The sequence below is a fragment of the Podarcis raffonei genome, chromosome 18 (assembly GCF_027172205.1).
Source record: "Podarcis raffonei isolate rPodRaf1 chromosome 18, rPodRaf1.pri, whole genome shotgun sequence".
In the NCBI taxonomy this organism is placed as follows: domain Eukaryota; kingdom Metazoa; phylum Chordata; class Lepidosauria; order Squamata; family Lacertidae; genus Podarcis; species Podarcis raffonei.
Genome location: NC_070619.1, coordinates 3,015,597 through 3,030,907, shown reverse-complemented (window position 1 = coordinate 3,030,907; position 15,311 = coordinate 3,015,597). Strand labels below are relative to the sequence as shown.

The following is a 15,311-nucleotide window of genomic DNA, read 5'->3' as shown; positions in this document are numbered from 1 at the left end:
GCCAGCACCCGAAGGAATAGATCAGACTTAAGGGTTAAGGCAGGCAGCCAGCCCTACAAAGATGCGGATTTCTATGTGATTACGGAGGGTTATTTTCAGAGGATTTGTCAAAGGTTCTTCCCTGTCCCGGAGGCCCTCCTTGCCATTTGGAGAGGTGAAAGACACCCATCGTGACATCTAATCTTTCTGCCCAACTCCGCTTGCCTTTGGACAGTTTCTTTTTAAACTTTGTGATTCATGGGTGAACCCTCTGGTAAGCACAAGTTTGCTGGTAACGAACAAAACAAACAAACAAAAACCCCTCCAAATGTACTAAAGACACGCCCCCCCATCTCTCTTGAAGGCAGAGAGAAAAATAAGGTAAATGGTTTTATTACTAAGCAGAAAGCTGACAGTGAAATTAAGATATGAAAACGATGAACTTTTCATAGAAGAATAGAGGCCTTTCATGGACTTTGGAAAAGCATTGCAGACAAATGAAATCGTGGGCCGGATTCGAGAACAGCAATGGAAGAAAAATGGCAAAATAATTGTAATAGAGGATTTTTTTGCAATAAAGATATAATGCAGTAGAAAAGGTTTGAGTCAAAACACTGCGGATGAGGGTGGAAAGTCAACTCGTGAACCAATGCAATTATCTGATTTGAAGGTCATTGTGAAAACATGGGGGGGGGAATTAATATTGCACATAATTGTTTTATTTATTTGGTTTCTTACCCGCCCGTCACTCTAACCTCCCAGGGTAGCTTGCATATATTCAACAATTCAATATGAAAAATTCTAGTTGCAAGAATAGGGTGGGTCCTAAAAGATACTTATAGCGCAAACATCAAAAGGTCAGACTTAAAGAGGTGAGTCACAGAGAAAAAACCAGAAAGCAAAAACTCTTTTCGAAATGTGCCTGAAATAGCTGCATTCGCCTTATTTATAACCCGGGCCTCTTGCTCACCTGTATGGAAGCTTTGACTATCCAAGGCTGCGAGGCATGATGGCGGGATACTCTTGAGAATCACGGTCGCTGGGTAGGAGGATCAGGGAGGTTGCCAAGGTGATCATGCCCCGCTGGTGAGTTTCCCAGAAGCATATAGACAACTGCTGTATCCAAGATGTTGTTGGAGCAGATGAGTCTCTGGTCTGATCCTGCTACAGGGCTTGTCTGACATTTTTACATGCACCACCCTTTATCCAGCAAGCTGTACAAAGCTGCCACCACCAACACAATTCATTTTACCCCCTACAACAACCCTGTGGGGTGGGTTGCGCCAAGAGGTAGCAACTGTCCCGAGGTTACCTTGACATTCATTCATGGCCCTGAAATTATTTAACCAGGGTGTGTGGAGTGATGTGTGGAAGTGAGAGCTGGACCATCAAGAAGGCTGATTGCCGAAGAATGGATGCTTTGGAATTCTGGTGCTGGAGGAGACTCTGGAGAGTCCCATGGACTGCAAGAAGATCAAATCTATCCATTCTGAAGGAAATCAGCCCTGAGTGCTCACTGGAAGGACAGATCCTGAAGCTGAGGCTCCAATACTTTGGCCACCTCATGAGAAGAGAAGACTCCCTGGAAAAGACCCTGATGCTGGGAAAGATGGAGGGCACAAGGAGAAGGGGACAACAGAGGATGAGATGGTTGGACAGTGTTCTCGAAGGAGGCAGTGGAAGACAGGAGTGCCTGGTCTGCTCTGGTCCATGGGGTCACAAAGAGTCGGACACAATTAAACAACGTGTAATGTACCTTTGGTGGTGGGAGACACGTCCTGCTCCTTCTGGGGCAGTTTGTCCACCTTTGGTCCCCACCAGCACTCAGCTCTCAGCTGTGGCTCCTAGAAGCTGCCAGCAGGTGACAGCGGCCACAATCCTGAGAATGAAGCCACCGAGTGGCAGGGGCAACCCAGTCAAGATGGGCGGCGTATAAAATTCAGTGATGGCTAACACAGCGGTTTTTCACCCCCAGAACTGCATCCCACCCCCAAGGCTTGAAGTTCCCCACCCACCAGGCTTCGCGTGAACAACAGATATGCCCTTGGGGAAAAGACTGCAGCCACACTGCTCCTGTCTCCTGTTCCTGCTTTGCCACGCTACCTGAGGCTAAGCGATGATTTGGCTTAGCCTCATCACATGGGGAGGATCTGTGTAACAACCACACCACCATCCACTCTCGACTCATATGGTCGTCGTCATCACCATCCTTTTATTGTTTATACCCCGCCTGTGGCAGGGTATCCCCAGCCACTCTGGGTGGCTTCCAGCAAAATATTAAAAATAATGAAGCGTCAGGTCAGACATAAAAAACTTCCCTGAACTTTCTGAGCACAATTCAAAGTGTTGGTGTTGACCTTGAAAGCCCTAAACGGCCTCGGTCCAGTATATCTGAAGGAGCGTCTCCATCCCCATCGTTCTACCCGGACACGGAGGTCCAGCACCGAGGGCCTTCTGCCAGTTCCCTCACTGCGAGAAGCCAAGTTACAAGGAACCAGGCAGAGGGCCTTCTCGGTAGTGGCGCCCGCCCTGTGGAACGCCCTCCCACCAGATGTCAAAGAGAACAACTACCACCAGACTTTTAGAAGACATCTGAAGGCAGCCCTCTTTAGGGAAGCGTTTAATGTTTGATGTATTACAGTATTTTAATATTTTTTGGGAAGCCGCCCAGAGTGGCTGGGGAAGCCCAGCCAGATGGGTGGGGTATTAATAATAATAATAATAATAATAATAATAATAATGATGATGAACAGGGCTTCCAGTCCCAGATGCTTGCTGACCCTTCTCTTTAATGATGGTGAACTGGTTGCTAGAGAGATGACTTGGTGACTGGACTCCATGGCAACTTCCAGACTGGACTACTGCACACTGTCCGTGGGGCTGCCCTTGGAGGCAACTCAAACTTCGCTTTGGTCCAAAATGCAACAGCCAGATTGCTGGCTGGGGTTCCATTTATATATCAGCCCCAATTTTTTTTAAAAGCTGCGCTGGTTGCCCGTAGAACTGGGTGATATATCGTCCAATACCTGTTTGAAGTCTATATTGTGATATCGGTTTCATAATTTTTTCACCTGGCAATGTATTGCTAATCATGATGTGTCTGTGTGCTTTGCAAAAATCACGATGTGGGGAAGACCGTGAAGCCAGCCAATGCCCTTGTATAGGTAACCATTAGGTCCAGTCGTGACCGACTCTGGGGTTGCGGCGCTCATCTCGCTTTATTGGCTGAGGGAGCCGGCATACAGCTTCCGGGTCATGTGGCCAGCATGACTAAGCCGCTTCTGGCGAACCAGAGCAGCGCACGGAAACGCCGTTTACCTTCTCGCCGGAGTGGTACCTATTTATCTACTTGCACTTTGAAGTGCTTTCAGACTGCTAGGTTGGCAGGAGCTGGGACTGAGCAACGGGAGCTCACCCGGTTGCGGGATTCGAACCGCCGACCTTCTGATCAGCAAGTCCTAGGCTCTGTGGTTTAACCCACAGCACCACCCGCGTCCCTCCATGCACTTGTATAGTTCCATCCTTATTGCAGACATTATGATATGCCATTTCTTGTTCTGTCATTTCTAAGAGGATCTTGGGAAGTGTGGGAGACCTTAAGTAGCATTTTTAAAATTTCTATTTTGAAAAACAAACAGACCCCCAACTCCAAAAAACATTCAATTTGTTTATGTGTTTCAATGCATTTATTAAATTCTTACAAAACAGAATACAAAAAATTCTGGCATCAACAAGGTGTTACGAAGGAAAAAATTCCATCAAGCTGTATCAGTTAATAAAGTGCTTGGTTGCTGTTGTCTTATAAGTTTTTATTTTTTTATATATTTTTATGGTTGTTTTTTCTCTTTTTTATTCTTTTTTAAATTTCTCCTTTTTTTTTTTAAACCAGTCCCTTTCTGAAGGACTTGCTGCTCATAAGAGTCCCCAACGGTACATTAAGGTGACTGCATGTCCAAAATAAAATAAACTTAAATTTAAAAGCTCCACAAAACCTTTGGCAGTCTTTCTGATAACCAGAGGAAAATATTTCTCCTGGACTGAATCCCACCCCCGCAAAAAAAAAAGGGGGGGGGGACGTGAAAAGGAACAGATTTTCACAGTAAAATGTTGCTAACCAACATCTAAGGAAAAGTAAAATCTAGAGGAAGGAGACGTCGTTCAAAGCAATGACGTTCCCACCACCACCTCAAATTTGCAGTTAATACAACTCGTAATAAGGAGGTACAGAAAAAAAATATGCTTTCCAATAAAAGAATTTCACAAAATAAAACATTTTGGTGGGGAGGACTGGTGGAAGAAAGAGAAGTTTAAACTAAGAACTTTGGCAAGATAAGGGTTAAAAATCCATGCACAGTTTAAAGACTTTGTGGGGGGGAATAACGCAAACCAAAGATAGTATACCTGGAAAGCAACCTTGAGAAGGCTGGTTAAGAGGATGTCAAAAGGGTACACTGGATTAACAAGAGGTCCCTCATATCTCTTTGGGGGACAAGTAACTTTGAACTCAGTTTAAACTCTTCCGGCTTCCAAACCAGGGGGGTTGTGGGCGACTACTTCAAGGCGATCCAATAAAGGTATTCTTAAAGCCAAGGATGAGGGGAACCTGTGGTTGTGGAAGGACACAGGTTCACCTGGCCCCCGTTTCCAAAGCCCAGAATTCCTTGCATGTTAAAAGATCTGAGCTTTGGTGTGTATATTGTAGTGTGAGACTGTATGGTAGGAAGACTTATTTCCCAGTAAAGAAGGGAGGGAGGGAGCCTTAAAAAGAAGAGGAAGAAACCAAACGTTTTACCTCTGAATTGAGCGGTGGAAAAAAAGAAATCAAAGCACCACCAGTTTTGGTCACACAAACGAAAAGGTGCACGGTCGTGGGAGTAAGGAGAAGGATCAGGATTTTGCTCACGTCCTGAGAATAACCATTAAACAGAAGCAAAATTTCAACACACACATATGAAAGGCCTAAATATATTTAAGGGGGGGCATGGGGAGAAATTCCAGCTCACTTACTAATCGTGACTCACCCCATTGAAATGGGAACTAGACAAGTTAGCCGCAACTCTTGTTTTCAATGCAATTTATTGTGTGTCCCCGCTAGGACTCAAGCGGACTTCTTACCTCCCCAGTTTAAGCAAGCTGGGGAGTGGGAGCTCATCACTATGTTGGCAAAAGCCAACCCCAACCAAGCAAGGCTGGGTTCCTGATCTGACTTGGCAATGCAAGAAAGGGAAGGCAAGACTGTGTCTTCACAACAGCAGTTCTTTAAAGAGACAAAAATGACCACGTGCCAAACCATCACAATCGCCTGGCGTTTTCAAGCCACAAAACAATCATCCGATCAAAACAATCATCCGATCAGAAACTGGGGGAGTAGACTTTCAGCGACGCTCAAACCCAAACACAAAGATTCAAGTCATTCACCACTCAGGAGAGAAGAGGTGGACTTGATTAAACTTCCATTATGGGATTTGATTCCATTACGCTGAATGATTTCTAATGCTACCAAATCCAGGTACTTTGTGGTGGCGCGATCCTAGCACATTGCCCACTTGCACACACAAAATAATGCACAGCATTGCCCAGAGAGGGTATGCATATGAAGGTATATAAGCACAAAGGGGGAGCGAAGAACCGCAACAGCCACGTTAAAGCGCTCCAAATCATTTTATTCTGCAACAGTGCGCAATGATGCACACGCTCTGGCGTTTTGTTTTCATTAAACGTCGGGCAAAAGTCAAAAAGACTGAAGTTGGGAAAGGAAACCTTTGAGCAGTCCTTCACACGCTGAAATTATCCTGAGAAGTCCCCTTTATTTGAAGAGAGGAAGAGAGAAAGAGAAGGGAGTGGTTCTCGCCAAAGAACTTTGGTTCGAAAGCCAAACCACACAAGCTTAACCACAACCCTGCGAGTCGACAACTCAACATGGGCTTGTTGTTGAGGGAGTTTCCAGCACTCCTGAATTTTGGCCCTTCAGTAATGAACCGGGTGGGGTGGGTGGGGGCACTCATCCACCCACCTTCCCCAAAACAGGATCACTAACACAGAAGAAGAACATGATCCCATACAAATTATCTGGCCCTTGCAGAGGCAACAAGGATCACTCGCGGACCTTACGGTCGCCGCCACCTGAACAGGGTCAGCGGAATACGAGGACCACGCTGTTTCTGGAAGAACCGACACGGCTGCAGACCAGCTTACCTATCTGCAACTTCTACTGTAGAAACCACTATGTGTTTCTGAGATATTACATGCGTAGTACTGGTGTAGTACTGAATAAGTGGGCTTAAACAAAACCCCCAAAAAGTCACAGGTAGCGTTCCTGTGCTCAAAAGATCTGCTTTTAAAAACAAGGGTATGCTGTTTTTCAAAGGTACGCCCGGCACCCTGCCCCTGCCGCAAAAAAACAACAACCCACCCCAGGGAGAAATCAGCTATCATTTTAACGTTGCCACTGCAAACGTTAAAACCCGTTTCTGAACCATTGTATCTCCCAGTACTTCGGACACTGGGAACTGCACATCTACTTTGGCTCCCAATTGCTGGGAACTGTACAACTGTGCAGGATCTCGGGGACATTCAAGAGGACTCTATGCCCTCAGAAGTTGGCAATTCCCAGAATTTTTTAGGACAGGTAAAATAAGCCCAAAGAGGGAAGCTGTTCCCAAACAGATCAGAAAATCTGCTTAGATAATAGCTGAGAAAGGGGGAGAGAAACTCCCCTCTTTCCACCAAAGGAACTGAAGCTAACCTTGCAAGATCTTTTGCGAATGCTCTTGCAAGCAAAAGCAGCATAGAAACCGCCACTCTCAGTCCCAGATGCAAAGAGTTTCCTTCGCTTCTTGCCCTGGAAAGGTGAAACACACTATCCCAAAACAATTTCCCAGCCATCACCTGCAGCCTTGAGACAGCTTTCCTGACCAAAAGAAGGCATTGGTGCAACAGCCGTCCGATGTTCAAGTATTTCTTACCCTAAGATGAAACTCTACAACCAAATAACAAAATGTGATGTAAAACAAAGTTTAAAAAGAAAGATAAAGGGGGTCCCCACCCCTTAAAAAAAAAGAAAACCTCTCACTAACTTTACACAGTGAACCTCACATCCCAATCTGACCCCCCCCATCCCCCTTGAAAGGACATTTGCTAGATGCCGAATGTTCGTGAAAAGAAAGCGACAATAAATTTCACAGCCGGGGGGGGGGGGGGAGTGGAATCATACTCTGAGCAGAACCACTGAAATTGATGGACAGCACTTACATAGGTCAATCAATGCCAATCGGTCTAACTGCTAAGTATGAACGACTTTGGACACAACCCCAGATACCATATTCACTGTTTCTTTGGGGGCGGGGATCCAAAGTGGGAGGGAAGGAGTAGACCAGCCAAGCCAAACTATCTCATAACCCAATTACGCCTCTCACCCACAGCTGGAAGTTAGGGTTACCTGAAGAATTAAAAATAAAATAAAAAGATTTTTTTGCTATCATCTATCTCTACTTAGACAACTATTGCATAGTATTTCTTAAGTCGGTGGGGGGGGGAGAGAATAAGAGAAGAAATTATCACTCTGAGAACACAATCCTATCAAAATTCCAGATATGCACATCCGGACAAGAGTTTTAAGCAAGTTTAACAGCCGGGGGGGGGGGGGGGGGGAGCTGCCACACTGAAATAAAGCGAACTTAAAACAAAAACAACAAACCAGGGAGAATCCGCCAGTGCTGGTTTGTCATTCCTGGGCCCACTGGGCAATTCTTTAAATTTAATTTGAAACCGCTCGTCTGTGGCTACAACCTCCAAAGGGTTTTAGAAACCAATGAAGAGAGTCCTCAAGATGGAGCTTTGCCTCGTCCCATCGCAGGCTAGAGGAACGTCGCTTTGCACAATGCAAAGAGGGCAACACAGAGAGTCCCATCGCCCGTCACCCACCCAGCAAGGAGGGAAGAGGGTGGAAACCCCCCCAGCCCCACTTAAAGGGCCTGCGGTTTGGGCACAGCTATGCCATGACCTTGCAAGCAACGCTGGAAAGAGGGTCTCCCCGCAGACCCCCTCGGATGGAGGAACGACAGGCAAGACCACCCACCCCAAGCAAGGCGCATGTCAGAGACTCCCTCTGAACCAGACCCAACTTTTCGCTCAGAGAGGGACAGCTGCAAAACGGACGGGAAACAGCTGCAGCAAGAGACAGCCCCCACCCAGAACCTCCCAAAGGAGACCCTCTAGAACAATGTGCCCCAAACTTGGGTCTCTGGCTGTTTTTGGGACTACAGTTCCCATCATCCCTGACCAACGGTCCTGATAGAACAGGGATCATGGGAGTTGTTGTCCAAGAACAGCTGGAGTTTGGGAAACACGGCTCTAGAAGTTGTTGCCCCAGATACACAACGCCCATCTTCCTCTTGACCATTAGCTGAGCTGGCTTAGCATGGAGCCCAGTGGCGCCGGGGGTGGGAGCACGCGGTTGTGCAAATTTCGGGGCTGTTTTGGGTTTTTTTGCAGTGACTTTTCCATTAAACAAAACAAACCCATTTTGGGATGGGGGTGGCAGCGACAAACCCATCTTGATCAATGTTAATCTCTTTTCTCCCCATAGAAATAGGGGGAAACTGGGTTTGAAACAAAATGGGCTGTGTTATTTTGGGGGGCAAGGGTGGGGGTGGACAAGAACGCCCCCCTTGATACTCTGGGCCAGCTCTCTCGGGACAACTGCCGGAGAGCCCAAAACACTCCCACCCCAAATCTTACAGAATCGGCAGCTCTCGGGGGGGTATGAGGGGGAAGGGACTCTGCCCACGATCACCACCCCAATCAAATGGATCTTTACAAACCCGACCCCCCCATAAGCGCCCACAATGCCTTCTGGGGCAAAACCTAAATCCACACGCCACATCCCCTCAAACTGCAGCTGCTGTTTTCAGTTCTAGAATTCCAAAACAAAACATTTTTTAGAAATAGGGAGGGAGGAAGAGAAACGGCAAAGACACATAAAAAAAAGGAAACGGGAAGAAAAAAAAGGAATAATACACCAAAATACTTAAAATGCTACCTTTAAAAAGTTGAGGACTTTTAGGGGTGTGCCCCCCCAACCCCACCCCAATATTTTCACAGTATAAAAAGAGGCAACAGAAAACAGAGTAACAGTAGCCTGGTTTTTTTTTAAGCTTTTCCGGGGGGGGGGGGGGGGCGTGTCAACCTGGTATTTCCAAAGAAGCAGGAGGGAGTTGGGGGCGGGGAACTCCATTTATTTTTTGTTTTAAAAAAGCGAAAATATATTACATGTGTGTCAAAATGCAACCTTGGGGGGGGGTTAATAAAAAAAAAAAAGATAGGTGAGTTAATATGGAGGTTGGTTTTTCCTTTTTTTCCTTTAAGAGAGATTTATAAAGGAAAAAAGGGAGGAGAAGTGTTGGGGGGGGGAGTCGAGAGGAGCCCAGTGTTCAAAACAAGACCAGGAAACAATACAAAACGAAAAGAAAAATAAGAAGAGAATAGATCCTTGGAATCCAGCCAACTTGAAAGAGGGGGGGGTCTGATCTTGTTTTTCTCCCCCCCCCCAGCTATCAAAAACAGTATACATATATAGATATATTGTCCAAAATTGGGGAAGGGGGGGATGTACACGCAGCCGGGGGGAGGAGCGTTCACATGTGATCCCCCACCAGGACCAACGGGGTGACCAAATGCTGGCTGGCGTCCAATTTTGCCATGCTGGTCTTCTGCCGCCGCTTGGCCAGCTTGGACTCCGAAGGCGGGGAGAGCTGCATGGAGCGTGAGGTAGCTTTGATGATGATGGGGGAGTGCGACTCCACGGCAGCCTCGTCCTCCTCCTCGTCCCGCATCAGCTGGCGGTTGACGGCGATGGCTTCGGCCGCAAAGGACGTCAGCTCTTTGGCACAGCTGTTCCTGCGGAGATCAGGGGGTGGCGTGTTTAGGGAAAGAAGAGGAAACCTGCCGGATCGGGTCAGCAGCCCCCGCAAAGCCTAGCATCTTCTCCTAGTACGTTTTCGAGCACAATCCTGACCTTGAAAGCCCTAAACGGCTTCGGTCCTGTATACCTGAAGGAGCGTCTCCACCCCCATCGTTCTGCCCAGACGCTGAGGTCCAGCGCCGAGGGCCTTCTGGTGGTTCCCTCCCTGTGAGAAGCAAAGCTACAGGGAACCAGGCAGAGGGCCTTCTCGGTGGTGGCACCCGCCTTGTGGAACGCCCTCCCACCAGATGTCAAAGAGAAGAACTACCACCAGACTTTTAGAAGACATCTGAAGGCAGCCCTCTTTAGGGAAGCTTTTAATGTTTAAAAGACCATTATATTTTAATACTTAGTTGGAAGCCGCCCAGAGTGGCTGGAGAAACCCAACCAGATGGGCGGGGTATAAATAATAAATTCTATTCTATTCTATTCTCATGGTCCCAACCAGATGCAAAGCCCGCAAGCAGAATTCGAACACAAGAGCAGCTCTCTCCTCCTGTGGCTTCCAGCACCTGGGTTTCAGAAACACTGCTGCCTCCGACTGTGAAGTAGGGCTGGTCAATATATCGCTCAAAACCGGTTTCAAGCCCATATCATGATATTGATTTCATAATTTTTGACCAGGCAATGTATTGTTTATCATGGGCGTGTGTGTGTGCTAGGGACGCGGGTGGCGCTGCGGGTTAAACCACAGAGCCTAGGACTTGCCGATCGGAAGGTCGGCGGTTCGAATCCCCGCGACGGGGTGAGCTCCCGTTGTTCGGTCCCAGCTCCCGCCAACCTAGCAGTTTGAAAGCACGTCAAAGTACAAGTAGATAAATAGGTACCGCTCCAGCGGGAAGGTAAGCAGCGTTTCCGTGTGCTGCTCTGGTTCGCCAGAAGTGGCTTAGTCCTGCTGGCCACATGACCTGGAAGCTGTTGACCTCCCTCGGCCAACAAAGCGAGATGAGCGCCACAACCCCAGAGTCATCCGCGACTGGACCTAATGGTCAGGGGTCCCTTTACCTATGTGTGTGCTATGCAAAAATCACAACATGGGGAAAACTGTGAAGCCAGCCAAGGCCTCTACATAGCTCCATCCTTATTTCAGACATTGTGATATATCGGTATATTGTGACATTTAAAGGTAAAGGTACCCCTGCCCGTTAGGTCCAGTCGTGGCCGACTCTGGGGTTGCGACGCTCATCTCGCTTTACTGGCCGAGGGAGCCGGTGTTTGTCCGCAGACAGCTTCCAGGTCATGTGGCCAGCACGGGGATTCGAACTGCCAACCTTCTGATCGGCAAGTCCAAGAGGCTCAGTGGTTTAGACCACAGCGCCACCTGCGTCATGACATTTAGCTGGCGATATATCGCGATGTTGAAAACCAGGTATTGCCCATCCCTACTGTGGAGGCAGAACAGTCTCATAGAGTTGGAAGGGGCCCTGATTTCCCCCACAGCAGCTCAAAATTATGGGGTGGAGGTTCGGGGTTTTCCTCTTACCTTTGAAGAATGATTGGGGTTGGGAGAGTGTTATCCGGAGCACACTGAAAAGAAAAAAAGGAACGAGAGAGAACATGAGAGCTAATATTATATAATATTATTTTCTGTCTGCAACAGGGTTTCCCAAACTTGTGCCTCCAGCTGTTTTTGGACTACAATTCCGACCATCCCTGACCGCTGGTCCTGCTAGCTAGGGATCATGGGAGTTGTAGTGCAAAAACAGCTGGAGACCCAAGTTTGGGGAACTCTGGTCTGTGACTTCCCACACCCAAAAGCAGGGAGGGGAAAAACACAAATTTACTAAGGTACAACTTTCTCACACTGCTAAATTTTATCTGAAAGTCAGGGTTTTTATCAGAAGTGTTTTTAAACATTTTCTTTAACTCATTATATATCATTTCCCAGAAAGCCTTCACCTCTTTTACAAGTCCACCACAAATGGTGAAAGATACCTTCCTTCTCTTTACCTTTCCAACACTCGTTAGATCTTGCCCTATACATTTTAGCAAGTTTTGATGGTGTTAAATACCATCTATACATCATTTTCATCACATTTTCTTTAAGACTACTATGTGCAGTAAATTTAATACCTTCATTCCACAGCCTTTCCCAAGATTATAACTGAATATTATATCCAAAGTCTTTTGTAGTCTTTTGCAGAAGCCTTTTTACTGGGTATAGTAGGTGAAGAGATACCAAGAAAAGATAAAAGACTGTTCATGTATGCAACAACAGCGGCAAGAACCCTTTTAGCCCCAAAATGGAAACAAGAAGAAGTACCGTATTTTTTGCACCATAGGACACACTTTTCCCCCTCCAAAAATGAAGGGGAAATGTGTGTGCGTCCTATGGTGCGAATGCAGGCTTTCGCTGAAGCCTGGAGAGTGAGAGGGGTCGGTGCGCACTGACCCCTCACGCTCTCCAGGCTTCGCACACCTCTCCGCAAGCAGCGGGAGCCCAACGCTGGGCTCCCGCTGCTTGCAGAGACTTGCCTGCATGCTGAAGCCTGCGCGCGCTGAGCTCAGCGCGCCCAGGCTTCGCGGACCTCTCCACAAGCAGCGGGAGCGCTCCCGCTGCTTGCGGAGACTTGCCTGCATGCTGAAGCCTGCGTGCGCTGAGCTCAGCACGTCCAGGCTTCGCGGACCTCTCCGCAAGCAGTGGGAGCGCTCCCACGGCTTGCAGAGAGCTGCCTGTTTGGGGGCTGGGGTCAGGGGAAGCTCGAGCCTGGGGGGGAAATAATCCCCCCCCTTTATTTCCCCCCCCAAAAAAACGGTGCGCCCTATGGTCCGGTGCGCCCTATGGTGCGAAAAATACGGTACCAACGAAAGAAGAATGGCAGATGAAAATGATGGACTTTGCAGAACTGGCAAAATCAGAAACCAGCATAAACAAGTATTCCAAAAAGACTGGAGTCAATTTATACAACATCTGAAAGCTCATTGTATGCAATTAACACCACTAGTAGGGTTACCTGAAGACCTGTAATGAGAATTTTTTTTACATATTTATTTAAACTTTGAGGTATTTTGTGATGAGTCTTATTAGAATTGGAAAATATATAAAATGCTATGATATAAAGGTTAACTCTGAAAGCCAAGAGGTGGGAGGGAAGGAAGTCGATAGGCCCTGAAGAGCCAAAAAGGGAAATTGGATAATAATGATGTGATTATATATGTTTAAATGGAAAATTAATAAAAAATATTTATTTTTTTAAAAGGCCGGGTTTGAGGAACCTTCAGAGGATAGCTCCTCAGTGTCACCTAGAGCACCAGAGATTTTAAACCCACACTGTGAATCCTGATCAGACAGGTATCCTCTGTTATGCTTCTGATTAGCAGCCTTGTTTAGGGAAGCTTTTAATGTTTGATGTATTACGGTATTTTAATATTTTGTTGGAAGCCGCCCAGAGTTGCTGGGGAAGCCCAGCCAGATGGGCGGCGTATAAATAATAATTTTTATTATTTATTATTATTATTATTATTATTATTATTATGCATCCTCATTGTGATGGTTTTCTAACTTGTTAAACACAGAACTGTTAAGAACTAGGCTCTTTAAGTATAGTTCCCAGTTGCCCACAGAGACGGCAAAGGACCTCTGCCTCAACTGCAATCTTGGTTAAGTGCAGGCTTGCTCCGTAGTCAAGGGAATCTTTACAGGGGAAAGTCCCAGGTTAAGTCTGTAGTGAAGTTAGGAAATTTCAATAGACAAAACTTTGGTCAAGTAAGGAGCAAAGTATTATGGGAAGACCAAAGGCCATAGGATTTATGGGGAATGTGTTTTGTTATTTTAAAGATGCAGACTAACAGTCTCTGAAAGTGTGATTTGCTTATCTCAGGCATCTGAAGGAAGGAAACTCTCCAAGTTGATTAGTGGGGTTTTAGCACCTGGTACCAAAAAAGGCTGTCTGGGTGTGAATTAGTTATCAACCCTAATCACTCTGGGAATGTGTACCTGTTGTGGAAGCAACTTGCAAGGTGGGGCAGCCCTTAACTAGGAAGGATAACCTTCTCCCTTGGGTGAAGCCTTCTGGTGCCCCTGGTACAAGGGAGCGGTGGCAGAAACTACCTTTCTTGATGCGTTTTGTCCTAAAAAAGTATATGCCTCCGACTGCCCTTCCTCTAAACCTGATCCAGCTGGATGGTAGGACAGGAGAGGGAGGGGTAGAGTGGCTGGAGCATTACTCCATGGTGTCAGTGTGGTGGGATTAAACCTACCCTGACTTTACTACAAAGCCCCTCTCCAGAGAGGGCCTGCCTGAATCTCTGCGGAGATGCTGCCAGCCAGTGTACACAATACTGAGCTAAATGAACCAAAGTCTTGTCTCATTTCATGCAGAGAAGAAACGGGACAGGTTTATTGGGGGCTGCAAAAAACCCAGAAAAACACCCTAACCCCAAATCAACGAACCCCTCCCGCCTTTTTCTCCCCACTGTGCTCACCCCTTGCACCCACGAGTGCTTGAGAACTTCGGCTGCACTGAGGCGCTTCTTGGCATCCCTGACCAGCAGCTTGGAAATGAGGTCTTTGGCTCCGAAAGAGATGTGAGCCCAATCCTTGTCGGGGAATTCGTACTTCCCCTCCTGGATGCTTTCAAATAACATGTTCTGGAAGGAAGGAAGGAAGGGTCACGGAACCATACAAAATCACCTTTTCTGATTTACTGCTGCATTACACTGTTCACAAAAGGGACGCGGGTGGCGCTGTGGGTTAAACCACAGAGCCTAGGACTTGCCAATCAGAAGGTCGGTGGTTCGAATCCCCACGACGGGGCGAGCTCCCGTTGCTCGGTCCCAGCTCCTGCCAACCTACCAGTTTGAAAGCACGTCCAAGTGCAAGTAGATAAATAGGTACCGCTCTGGTGGGAAGGTAAATGGTGTTTCCGTGCGCTGCTCTGGTTCGCCAGAAGCGGCTTAGTCATGACCCAGAAGCTGTACACCGGCTCCCTCGGCCAGTAAAGCGAGATGAGCACCACAACCCCAGAGTCGGCCACGACTGGACCTAATGGTCAGGGGTCCATTTAACTGTTACACTGTTCACTCATGTGCTCTGCTAGGACCCCTAGATCCTTTCCACATGTACAGTCATACCTTGGGCTGAAGTCGCTTCAGGTTAAGCCTTTTCGGGTTGCGCTCCGCGGTGACCCGGAAGTAACAGAGCGCGTTACTTCCGGGTTTCGCTGCTTGCGCATGCGCAGATGCTCAAAATGACGTCATGCGAGGAAGCGGCGAATCGCGACCCATGCAGATATGGGTTGCGTTCGCTTCAGGATGCAAACGGGGCTCCGGAACGGATCCTGTTCACATCCAGAGGAATCACTGTACTATTTGTGCCCCCCCACCCAAAAAAATCTTATATTGGTGCATAGCTGTCAACTTACAAATTTGA

General features: G+C 47.3%; 1 protein-coding gene across 2 annotated transcripts in view; it reads right to left on the bottom strand.

Moving 5' to 3' along the window:
• Positions 1–9,508: 9,508 nt before the first annotated feature.
• MKNK2 (MAPK interacting serine/threonine kinase 2) overlaps positions 9,509–15,311 on the bottom strand; it is a 36,838-nt gene continuing 31,035 nt past the window's right edge. Inside the window, exons 12-14 of one of the 2 annotated variants that reach the window (XM_053372502.1) lie at positions 14,366–14,530; positions 11,424–11,467; positions 9,509–9,876 (exon numbers count right to left, since the gene is read on the bottom strand). In XM_053372502.1, the coding sequence (XP_053228477.1) occupies positions 9,615–9,876; positions 11,424–11,467; positions 14,366–14,530 (471 nt within the window). In that variant the 3' untranslated portion in view covers positions 9,509–9,614. Of the gene's footprint in view, positions 9,877–11,423; positions 11,468–12,013; positions 12,095–14,365; positions 14,531–15,311 lie in introns of those variants that run through there. The other variant, XR_008328335.1, reaches the window with a different exon arrangement.